This window comes from Sinocyclocheilus anshuiensis, unplaced genomic scaffold (genome assembly GCF_001515605.1).
Source record: "Sinocyclocheilus anshuiensis isolate Anshui unplaced genomic scaffold, SAMN03320099.WGS_v1.1 scaffold1174, whole genome shotgun sequence".
Taxonomy (NCBI): Eukaryota; Metazoa; Chordata; class Actinopteri; order Cypriniformes; family Cyprinidae; genus Sinocyclocheilus; species Sinocyclocheilus anshuiensis.
In genome coordinates this window covers 84,905-96,695 of record NW_015537970.1, presented here as the reverse complement: position 1 = coordinate 96,695, position 11,791 = coordinate 84,905, and the positions used below count along the sequence as shown (strand labels likewise).

Genomic DNA, 11,791 nt, shown 5'->3' with positions numbered 1-11,791 from the left:
AAGAATTAGCATTTTAACTAGTGAAAATTGAATTGTTGATATCAAGAATTAACATTGTTACTAGTGTAAATGTGATTGCTGATATCAAAAATAGCAATTGTTACTAGTAGAAATCTAATTCCTGATATCAAGAATTTAAATTTTAACTAGTAAAAACTGAATTGTTGATATCAAGAATTCATATCCCGTGAAGGAATAAAAGTCAAAACGGCTTGCCATATAAAGCAGATGTGTGCCGTTATCATAGTTGTGTGAAATGGGCATTGAAGTCAATTAGAAAACCAACACATGAAAGTGGAAACCAACACATGAACTGGAACGTACCCTTTCAGTCACTTTGTCTACCTCTATATACAGGAAGTTTAAGTTCTGGTCAAAATGTTGGTCTTTAAACAGGCCTTTCCGGATCATCTACACAACAATAAAAAACAAAACAACAAAAAAACACCATGTAAGAATCTATACATAAGACTTAAATGCTATAATAAAGTGAGTAACTATTTAAAAACTATTCTTAATTGTAATTTTTTTTTTTACTTTATCAACAATGACACAAGGACTTTTCATTCTGATGGCATAAACACATAAATACTTACCTTTGAGAGATGAACAAAAGATTTTGAGTAAGTTACAGGCTTTTGCAGATAATCCATAATTTGTGGTGCTGTTTGTCCGAATTGTTTTGAGAAATGCACATACTTCTTTGCAAATATTAAGGATGATGAAAAACTGTAAAAATTATGTTTAATTGCAAATTTCATAGTTTTTTTCCTTTATATTTTACATGTAACAAACAAGCAAGTTACGAAAAAAAAAAGTTTGAATACTCTGGTTCAGTACCTTGTTGGGCATCTTGCCCTTCAGATCCATGGCCAGCTTCAGCATGTGGTTGTTGGAAGAGCCAGGGAACAGGATCTTCCCAGTGTATAGCTCATATAGGGTACAGCCGACTGACCACATATCAATGCCATAATCATACGGTTTACCAATGACTGGGAAGGAAGAGAAAGTTAAATCCAATTACTAGGCCCATGCATAATTGGTTCACAAGTTCTGCTGTGGTTGTGGGTGGGAAAACAATCTGTGAAAACTAAAATATATTAATATGATTGTAAGCAAGCCTGCCAATCACACAACTACAATGCAACTTACCGATTTCAGGTGCCCTGTAGAATCTACTGACTAGGTACGGAGTGATTTCATTGTCAGCGACATGAGATGCAGAGCCGAAATCACAGAGTTTAAGAATGGTCTTTGATTCATTCACCTGCAGACAGAGTGAGTGAGTGAGTGAATGAATGAATAAAATCTCTTGAGTCAGCAGCCATATAGATGATGCTCACCAATATGTTGTCTGGTTTGATGTCAGCATGGAGGATGTTGCAGCGTTTCAGTAGTTTGAGGGCCAGAAAGAGCTGCTGACTGTAGGAACGAACTGCCTTGATGTGCAGCCCCACATCTTTACCATACTTTTTCAGTACTTCGCGCAGGTTCATACTGAGAGAGACAAACATGGTGAAAACAGCTGAGAATTATTATATAATTAATTAATGTCATTGGCTCCAGCAAATCTGTGCATTGGTATCAGCCAAAATATATAATGTATCTTTACCAATTTTCTCACACACATGCACACACAAACCACAGGCATAAAATACCTGAGAGGCTCAAACACCAAACAGAGATGCTGTTTGTGGTAAAAGTGTCTGAAGAGCCGCAAACAGTGAAATTTATCATCAGGATCTGCGTCATTCAGCTTCTTTAGAAACTCAAGCTCCTTCAGTCCAGTCTTCTGCCTGCAGACACAGCAAACAAAACCATTGAATGAAAATGGCTTTTCCAGCCATGACTACGAGAAAATAGATATGGTGGAAACCTTCTAATATTTGGGTAAAATATAAAAGAGCACAAAGGCAAAGTCACAGTGACAGCCACTGTTTAGAGGAGTACTTACATGAGCTCATTGTTTCGGATGATCTTGACTGCCACCTCCTGGCCAGCCCGGGCAGTGTCCCTAGCTCTGACCACATTACTGAACACACCCTGTCCAGTGTACCCATACACATCATACCGTTTGTCCAGTATCTCACCGATGTTCACACCTAAAAAGAGATGTTTTTAATAGTTCATTCTTGCATCTAAAATGCACTGCCTTTAGGAAAGAAGCAAGAGTTTGGAATAAAATAAGACTTACGGTAGTATCCTTCTGCATCAGTCCAGTTGTCCCTGAGATTGGGGTTCTCCTTAAAATCTTTACCAATGCCCGCAGCCCTCAGTCTGGCACTCTGTAATGGGAGTGACAAAGCAGTCAAATCTCTCAAAGTAAACAACTGGTTTAATCTTAAAGCTGCAGAAAGGCCAAATAAGCTTACATCAAAATCTGCAGCAAACATGTCATCTGACTCAGTGAACATGTCAGGTGCTGAGGGCTTCTTTAGGTTGGCTCCTGCATAAAAGACAATAAAGAGCTTACAATCAATCAATAGCTTACAAATTGTTTGATGTGTCTTTATAGGAAAAAGACCATCCAGTTGTAACACGTTAAAATTGCCCCACATTTTCTGAAAACTGCTCAAGCAAGAACCCTGCTATAACCCAACTGTAATAACCAAACCCAGTCAGAGTACAATACCTTCTTTCTCCTGAGCGATGAGGTTGTGCTTGGCCTTGATGTTGGCCTCAAAAGTGTTTACATTCTCCCGCTCGTATTCCTTCACATCGGCTGCTACCCGTTCCAGGATGTCATCAGGGGAAGGTGAACGACTGCGGGTGCTGCTCTGAGGACTGCTCGGCTCTGACGCCATGGAGCCCATGTTACTGTCCTCATTTACAGCTTTATATTTCTATATCAAAACAGAACAGAGTTTTATGGATGTATAATCTGATCATGTTCTCTGAAAAGGAGGTAAGTTACAGTCTTTCAGAAGAATTTGCTATATTGTGTTACCTGCACAATAGCAAGTCGCTGTTGTCGTCGCTGCTCAATCAGAGCCTCTTCATCCTCCTCTTCTGCATCAAAGTCCTCCAGCCTAAACAAATTCATTAAAGTGAATTTCACATCAGTCAAAAGACTCAATCACTTCAATGACAAGATTAGTACCGTTAAATACAGCTATATAAATCAAATAGGGGTGTTACAATACAATTATCAAGACAAATAATTTTATTACTACAGAAAAATATATTTTACCATTAAACATACACTAAAAACTCTTACAGTCCCCAAACTTTTGAATGTTAATATATTATAAAAATTCTCTTAGGCTCACCAAAGTCTACGTTGTAAAAAATTGCTGTAAAAACTGCCAAATTCTGACAGTAACATACTGTTTTCCATTTAAAGTGATGTACTGTATAAAAATGCATTCTGGACAATATTCAGCACAGTAAGCAAATGCTGTTAATTTACAGCCCATTTTCAACACTAATCTTGTGGTCCAGTGTAGTGTTAATTTTGTCAGCTATTTTTAATTTAGTCTTATGGTGTGTTCACACCAAAAGCGAATTTAATTATTCGCGTGAGTAGATTACATACAAAGTCAATGCAAAGAAGCAAATAGAGGCGAATTCACGCCGGGCGATGCAAATGACAGGAAATGCACAACGCGTTTGACGCGAATGTGCTATATTCGCCTCAAGTCTTCCACACAAGTTGAACATTTTCAACTCGAGCCGAAAATTCGCATGACGCATTGTCACGTAAGCCAATCAGCACTGGAGGTGGTTGTCATCCAGGTGCAGTTCCTTGACAAGACTGTGAAATTCACAGTTTTGTGCAAACTGAACCCAGACACGTTGGCATTTGGCTTTCCGGCGTATTTGGGACTACCACAAAAACAGGTATAAAGCAGCAATTGTAGTAATTTCCACCATGGTTGATCGCGACGTTTTTATTCACACGAGTGATGCAAAAAACATCCCACAAGTAACGTGATGCGCATATTTGCTTCACGTTTGGTGTGAACACACCATTAGTCTTAGTCCTGTGTCAAATGTAACTTTTAGCTTTTATCATATTTAGTCAACTTGTCCTGTTTTAGTTTAAGTCAAGTTTTAGTCGACTAAATGTCTGAGCATTTTAGTCTAGTTTTAGTCAGTGGAAATGTTTTCGAAACACATTTTCGTCATATTTTCATCTTACTGAGATAGACAGATAGATAAGATATATAGATAGATAAGATAGATAGATAGATAGATAGATAGGTGTATGCATGTATATAGCTCAATTTTAATTGCAATGATTGTTGTCATTTGGGAAATTTGTACATTTCATCAGAAGTTGCTCTTACACCAATAAGCACAAATCAATAGAATATCGACTCGTATGCATGGTTTATTTTACTTTATCTAGTGTACAGATTTATCACAGGATATCAATTAGAGGCTAAATAAACACCAAAGACTTTAGATATACACTCGCCCTGTCTACGTTATGAAAACTGGCGTAACAAAAACCTACTCTCAAATATTGTAACAGTGAAATTCCTAATAGAAATTCCAATAATTCCAAATAGCATTAATGTTTTTCTTTTAAAGGCACAATATGCAAGATTTTTTTATTAAAATATCCAAAAACCACTAGAACAGTTTTACATATTTTGCTGACTTGTGTACTTACATTATCCCAAATGTTTCAAAGAATGTTTAAATCCAGAGAAATAAGCAATTTTAGCTAGTGACAGACCGTGTCTATAGTGTCTTTGTGTCGCCTGCCAATGATGTCATACACCCTCGATTTCCGGTTTTGTTTTGTAGAAAACATGGAAACACCAAAGACGCTTTAATATGCTATGCATTTTATTAGACAGGTGACGACCGCACAGAGTAGCATTTATAACAGAACGTTCAAATGAATCAAGTATGATAAAACAGCACTGCTTACTTAAGCGGTCGACTGTGGCATAATAAACGCTCCGCTGCTTTCGAGCCGTGTGTTGCGCTCGTTCAGCGGCCTCGTTTTGCTTCGACGGCTTTCCACCTCACTCTGCTTCATACTACGACGTTAATAAATCTTTAATACATTAGCTCATCCATGAACATGATTTCTGCCCGAGTCCCAGCGGATTGCTACGGCTGTGGGGATGAAGACGACAACTCCCATGATTCCACACTCAGTCACGGCGTCATCCAACTACGCCTTTGTTTCTTTGTTTTGAATACGTGCCCTCTAGTGGCAAAAAATTACACATTGTGCCTTTGAAACAACGGCAAAAAAAAAAAAAAAACATTGCGCACAGAGGTTGTGTAAGTAACGTTACAATCAGCAACCACTATCGCAAACAATACAGTCAAGATCCATTACAGAACACGGACTGGCTGAATGACACTTTCATTTAAACAGAATACCTCAAATGGAGATTGCCTAACTCCAGCTTACTTGTACAGTACTATATGTCATGTTTTCAGATCACGGCACCTCCGCAGAGAGAGTGCATGTGAATGGTTGCCAGATTGCATAAAGCAAAAAGCCGGGCAGAGTAACGTACGTATCAGTTTAACAGTAAAGCTCTGATAGGGGGATTTGAGCTCTTGATATCTGGCAACCGCAAACATGAACGCTCGCTTAATAGAGTCTTGTACTGCAGTCTGAAATGTTTTGAATCCACTTTTTTTTCAACAAAAATAAAAAGATTTTGGTAAAGTTTTTGTTTTTAACTACATTTTAGTCTCGCCTGTTTCGTCAACAATATTGCATGTTCATTTAATCTCAGTTATCGTTTCATGACCTTATCTAGTCATCGTCTCATTTTCTTCAGGGGAAAAAACTTAGTTAACGAACATTTTTCATCATAGACTTCATTTTTCGTCATAGATTAAATTAACACTAGTTCATCTGAAGCAATAGCACAATGGCGGTGAACAGGTGTTCTCACAAGTCTTTGCCTGTCCGTGTTCATGGCACTCATGACAGAAATATGTTTAGAAAACAGAAGAAAATAAATTGAAATCACTCCAACGGTGAGTGTTTAAGTGAATGATTATAAAAGCATTAAATGGAGAGGGTAAAACCCTGTTTATCACTGTAATACATAATTTATTCCCAATTGTGTGCTTCTTGGTGACACTCATCCTGATGGTTTTGTTGCTCATTGTCAGGAGAAAAAAACAAACAAATAAAAAAATAACTGGTCAAATATGTTCTTAAATGTTATTAAATATTAAACTTTTAAAATGCAATATCTTTTGTGAGAATGTGTTGGTTTGTGTTTTTGAATGTATTAACTCAATATTACAAGTTCTGAAACACTGGTAACTTTTTACTGTTATGGTGAATGACATCAAGTTGACCCTTCGAATATGGCGAACGGCTTACATATAGCTGCCCATAGTAACAGTCACTAATGAGGCATCTACATATACATATCTATGATATGCACTGAACGTAAATAGCCAATGAACAAAAAAAAAAGAAAGCACTTTTCCTTAGTGCCCGTTTCCATGGTGACTCGTCGATTCGTTGCTCTGTTGAGGATGTCTTGTGTATTAACTATGAACATACTCTGAATTGACTGAACTTACTCCCGGACGTGTTTTTATATAAGACATAAATAAAACAATATTTGAATAAATAATAATAATAAATTATTTGCAGCAACTGATGGAGTACTGAATGCTGCACGCACGTGCAGTATTGTCCTTTGTTTAAACCCTTGCCGGTTAAACATTCATTCACGTGTTGTTCTGACATGCACACTACGGCTGTACAATTAATCGCAAAACAATCGCGATTTAAGCACATGCGATTTCTAAACCGCATAAGGCTGTGATTTTATTTATTAATTTATTTATGTTCTTGTGAGCATGTTTAAGATGTTAACCAATCAGAGCTCACTCAGCGCAAATTATGATGAAGCGGAGCGGGAGATCAGAATAGGCAAACGGGAGGAAAGAACATAAAATATGGATGCAGGTCAGAATAAAAATGATTTGGTGCCAAAGAGAAATTCAACATCAGTCGTTTGAGAGTATTTTGGATTCAGGAGAGAAGATGTGTCACAGAGCAAGGTAATTTGCAAGACCTGTGAAATGATTATTGCAACGAAACGGTGCAATACTACAAACCTGTTCCAACACTTAAAACAGCGCCATAAAAAAAAACTGTATGATCAATGCATGTCGACAAAGTCCATCGAAACTAACAAAAGCACACCTCAAAGCCAGCCCGAACTGACTGAACAAGTATCCATCATTCAAGCGTCATGCCTTAAGAGAAAGGATCAAAACGCACAAAGAAATAACCGACGCAATCACCTATCACAGTGTTTCCCAACCTTTTTTTTGTCGCGGCACCCTTTGATCTGACATACCTAAGGGAGCTCTACAAAAAGATTTATACGCTCCCTTCACAGATCCATAACATAGATCGAGACATTTCTTATAACGTGTAAAACAGGTTACATACTGATAAAAACCACTCAAGGACTTCCCCATTTTACAATGATTAAAATCACCCATAACGAAGTTCGGTGCATCCGGCGTCATCCTTTGAAGTCTTTGCACAGTTTTTGCAACAATTCGAGTTGCCGTATCAACATTAGCCTTCGGGTGAATATAAACAAGCGTAACAAACAGCTGCGGGAACTCTCTTGGTAAATAATAAGGTCGTAGGGAAACAGATAAAAGTTCGATGTCAGGTGTACATAGGGTCTCCCTAACGACCACCGTACTACACCAGTTTTTGTTCACATAAAGACATAATCCTCCACCAAGTGATTTACCAGTCACAGCTGGATCTCTGTCCAAGCGATAGGGTTCCCCAAAACCATCAATTTCCAAATCGGAATAAGAATCTTTTTCCTTAAGCCATGTTTCCATAAAAGCAAGAAGACATGCACTGCTATACTCCTTAAGGAACTTAACATTTGCCCGAAGCTCATCCAATTTATTACGGAGCAACTGAACGTTAGCCAACATAACCGTAGGGAGAGGCATGCGACGATAGCCTTGTCTCTTCAACCTCTGGCGCACGCCACCGCGACTACCCCTCTTCCTCACCTTTTTTGGCTTGGATATCCATTCTCGATTCACCTCAGTAGTGTCCGACCGAATAACTTCTGCTGGAAATGCCATCAGAGGATCCACCGTGCCAACTTCAAAGTTACGTAGTAGTAGGAGAAACTTGCGGCTAAACCGTATAGGTTCACGGAAGTCGCAAAAAACCCTCAGAAAGTAGCAAAAAAACATAAAAAGTAAAAAAGAACCCGACATATTAAAAGAAGTCATTGTTATAAACAAACACAATTGTTTTTAAAAAACTACACTACACGCTACCAAACTGCTGCTGCGTGTCCCCGTACCACAGCGCCACCTCGACTTTGAAATCAGAAGTAGATGCTTGCAAACAGCATACTTTCCAGAAGATCACACTGGAGAAAATATGTCTCAAGGTTTAAAAGAAGTTTTAGCATCATGGGGACTTTGTGAAAAGAAACAAGTGTCTATCACCACAGACAATGGATTTAATATAGTGAAGGCTGTCACTTTGAACTAGGGCTGTGCGATTTGGGGGAAAATATCAAATTGCGTCAAATCATTGGCAAGATCAAAGTCAAGCTTCCCGTCAAAAGAAATATTACTTTTTTTAGAATGCATCCCCATCATGGACTTCACCCCCTCCCATGCAGAACGAGAATTTCCAGTATTAAACGTATACTCCACTTTATCCTTGTAATTAAGCCTTGCCAATTTAAGATCCTTCTTAACTTGTTTTCGTAATACCTTATACTGAGTCACATCACCTTGATTAAAACAAATGTTCCTCTGCATAATTGCGTTTTTTGCAGATTTAGTGACCCACGGTTTATTGTTTGGATAGATGCAAATTTCTTTCTTGGGGATAATAAGGTCCTCACAGAAAGAAACATAAGCGGACACAGTCTCTGTAAGTTCATCTAAATCAACAAGCATTTATAAACACATCCCAATTTGTGCAGCGCGACTAAATCTTACTCTGGGCGACTAAATGATGTCTAATATTAGCCACTGGCTAATAAATTCTCAGATTTTACCCGCCAGTGTGAGTTGGAGGCTAAGTATAAGTTTCACTCTCCGCCAAGCGATCTGTGCTGTTTTTCAGTTCATCTGAATGGATGTGCAACGCACCTGTATTTAACGTACCGTAAACTCTAGTGTGAAGCGCACGACTCGCCGTCGCTTTGTTTCACACACACGCAGCAAGAGAGGGAATTGACGCGCTACCTATGCGCGCTACATGTAAACCATATATATATATATATATATATATATATATATATATATCAGTCTGGCGAGTAAACAAAAACATTTACTAGCCAATGGCGATTCAATTGCCAAGGTGTTCGTAGAGGGCTGCATCTGCCAGATTACATCCCACCAATAGAATCCATCAAATAGACACCATTATAGTTTACATTAAAACCAAACAAATTCCCATTATAACCCTGAAATCCATAAAATTTGTTATTGTGTTTTGGGAGGGGTTCTATTGTTTTTTTCTTCAGCAGGCAAGATTATAATGGTATAACTACTTTTACAGAATTAACTTAATTACTGAATTTCACAGAAAATATTTGTTTATTTTTTTATAAATAAAGAACTGTATTTCTTAAGTCAATCATTAAAGTATTACATATGTTACATAGGCTGATTTATTCATTTTAAGCATTTGGGATTTTAAGAACAAGTGGAAAATTTGCTGAATGTTTCATTTTATCCAAGTGAAATTAGCAAGCAGTTAGACAGAATTTACATTCGTTTTAAATACATGCATTATACACTTATTTCAAATTAATCTGTTGGGTAGATAAAATGTGTAAGATAACGTACATGTACTAACAAAAACATCTAAGAATGTATCTTTTATTCTCCAGTAGTGAAAACAGAACCGATAAGGGAGCTTTTGATATGCGCTGTGACGCAGCTCTTGCAAATGACCTTTTTTGTTCGTTGTCTGTCATTTCGAAGCTTAAGTTGCATATGTTTTTTTTTTTTTTTTTTAAATGGGGGGTGTTTACTCAGTTGGCTAGAGCAGTGCTGATTGGGGAGAACGGAGGTGCGCTCACTCTATTGGTTAGTAAGACTGCAACTCAAGGCTGGCAGTCATGCATATGCTCTGGAACAGAGTAATATCGCGTCCATATCGCAGGCTTTGCGATTAGGAAATCGCAACATCTCAAATCGCGATTGATTCGATTTCGATTAATCGCACAGCCCTACTTTGAACAACTGGACACGATTGCAGTGCTTCGGACACAGACTACATTTGGCAATTGGCAAGTTAGATTTTATTATACATTATATATTTATTATACTTTAAGAATATTAGGACACTTTGTAGGACAATTTTTATTAAGAAACAAATTTTGCAAAGAGGTTTAATATAAAAATGTATTATAATGTTTTGTACTAATGTACTGTAGTATTTTAACTTGTACAATAATTGGCATTAGCTAACATTAGCCAACAATGAACAATTTAGTTTTTCAGCATTTATTAATTCTTGTTAATGTTAGTTCATGTCAATACAGTTATTCATGTTAGTTCATGGTGCATTAACTAATGTTAACAGTGACCATGTTTGATTTTAATAATGTATGTATTAGTATATTCTGAGAAAATTACAGAGTCATTTGCCAATGATTTTTAAACGGTTTGCTCCAAGCAAGTTCGGAGCAAACCCCTCCCTTCCATAAGCCTACTCTGCTCTGGCCAAGCCTGCTGTGATTGGCACAGAGAGGAGTCCTTGAGCAAGTTAGCGAGTGCTACCATTGACAAAGCACCTAAAACAATAATGGTGTTTTTTTTTCTGGACTCCTTTTTAATGGTTAAATTAAATTGTATTAATCAAAAAGCATGTCTAATTAATTACAATCATGAAACTTAAACAATTTAACTTCAATTTATTAAAAGTTTAACAAAAATGACATGTTTAGGGCCCAACCTTATGTTTTATTGTTACCAAATTCTATTTTAGCATGTCTAATTATTTAAAAGCATAAAAACAAGTTTGATTTATTATTACAATAGCCTTATGATTTTTTGCTCAGAAATTCTGTGTTGTGTATTTACATTTTTTAAGGCATAAAACATTCATTTAATCTATCTTTTAAGTAAAAGTAAACACGTCTGCGCCATTCATTAACACAGAGACACGCAGAATTCATATTTAAATTGTCGTTTTGGGGCTTAATATTTACAAACTAGTGGGAGTGCGCGCACGTGTGTGTGTGTGTGTATGCGCGGGCGGAACTTCGCTGTGCGCGATGCAGAGAGCGTGACCAAAACGTAGAGACCGAAATGACATGCCTTCGTGTAAATAAGATAAATAACATATGGCTATTTAGTTTGTTTAATAAAATAACAAGGTATAGACCCGTTCTATCGGAAAGGTAACTTTAAATGACTTCTGTTGTGATCTGGCGCTATAGAGAAAATATAATTAAATAAAATTAACTTGACCTTCAAGGGGGGCGGGGGGTGCCCTAAAATAATGGCAGGGGAAACACTGACAGACAAAAGACGCTCGGTGTCTTAACTTTTAATCAGAACGCAGAACAGCTGTATCACAGGCGCACCAGCCTAACTAACTCCCGCATTAACCCTATAACTGCCAGTGCAGCAAAATAAACAGCAATTTCACAATGATTATAAAGTCTGTGCGCTACACTACATTCTTTATTATTAAACAAAGTAATTAGAACAACATCAGTCTGCATTAATCGACTCATGCTTAGGAAATAGTGGGTTCACAGCGAATTATCAGAACTACTTCAGTAAGACAGTAATATCGTGCTTTACCTGGAAACCTAAAGCT

General features: G+C 37.4%; 1 protein-coding gene across 1 annotated transcript in view; it reads right to left on the bottom strand.

Moving 5' to 3' along the window:
* The window catches only part of LOC107670278 (serine/threonine-protein kinase PRP4 homolog), a 40,897-nt gene that overhangs the window by 2,894 nt on the left and 26,212 nt on the right, over positions 1 to 11,791 (bottom strand). The window contains exons 5-14 of the mRNA XM_016462830.1: positions 2,948 to 3,029; positions 2,633 to 2,843; positions 2,373 to 2,446; positions 2,195 to 2,285; positions 1,955 to 2,102; positions 1,659 to 1,796; positions 1,344 to 1,497; positions 1,153 to 1,267; positions 841 to 992; positions 325 to 411 (exon numbers count right to left, since the gene is read on the bottom strand). Coding sequence (XP_016318316.1) covers positions 325 to 411; positions 841 to 992; positions 1,153 to 1,267; positions 1,344 to 1,497; positions 1,659 to 1,796; positions 1,955 to 2,102; positions 2,195 to 2,285; positions 2,373 to 2,446; positions 2,633 to 2,843; positions 2,948 to 3,029 — 1,252 coding nt within the window. The remainder of the gene's footprint in view (positions 1 to 324; positions 412 to 840; positions 993 to 1,152; positions 1,268 to 1,343; positions 1,498 to 1,658; positions 1,797 to 1,954; positions 2,103 to 2,194; positions 2,286 to 2,372; positions 2,447 to 2,632; positions 2,844 to 2,947; positions 3,030 to 11,791) is intronic.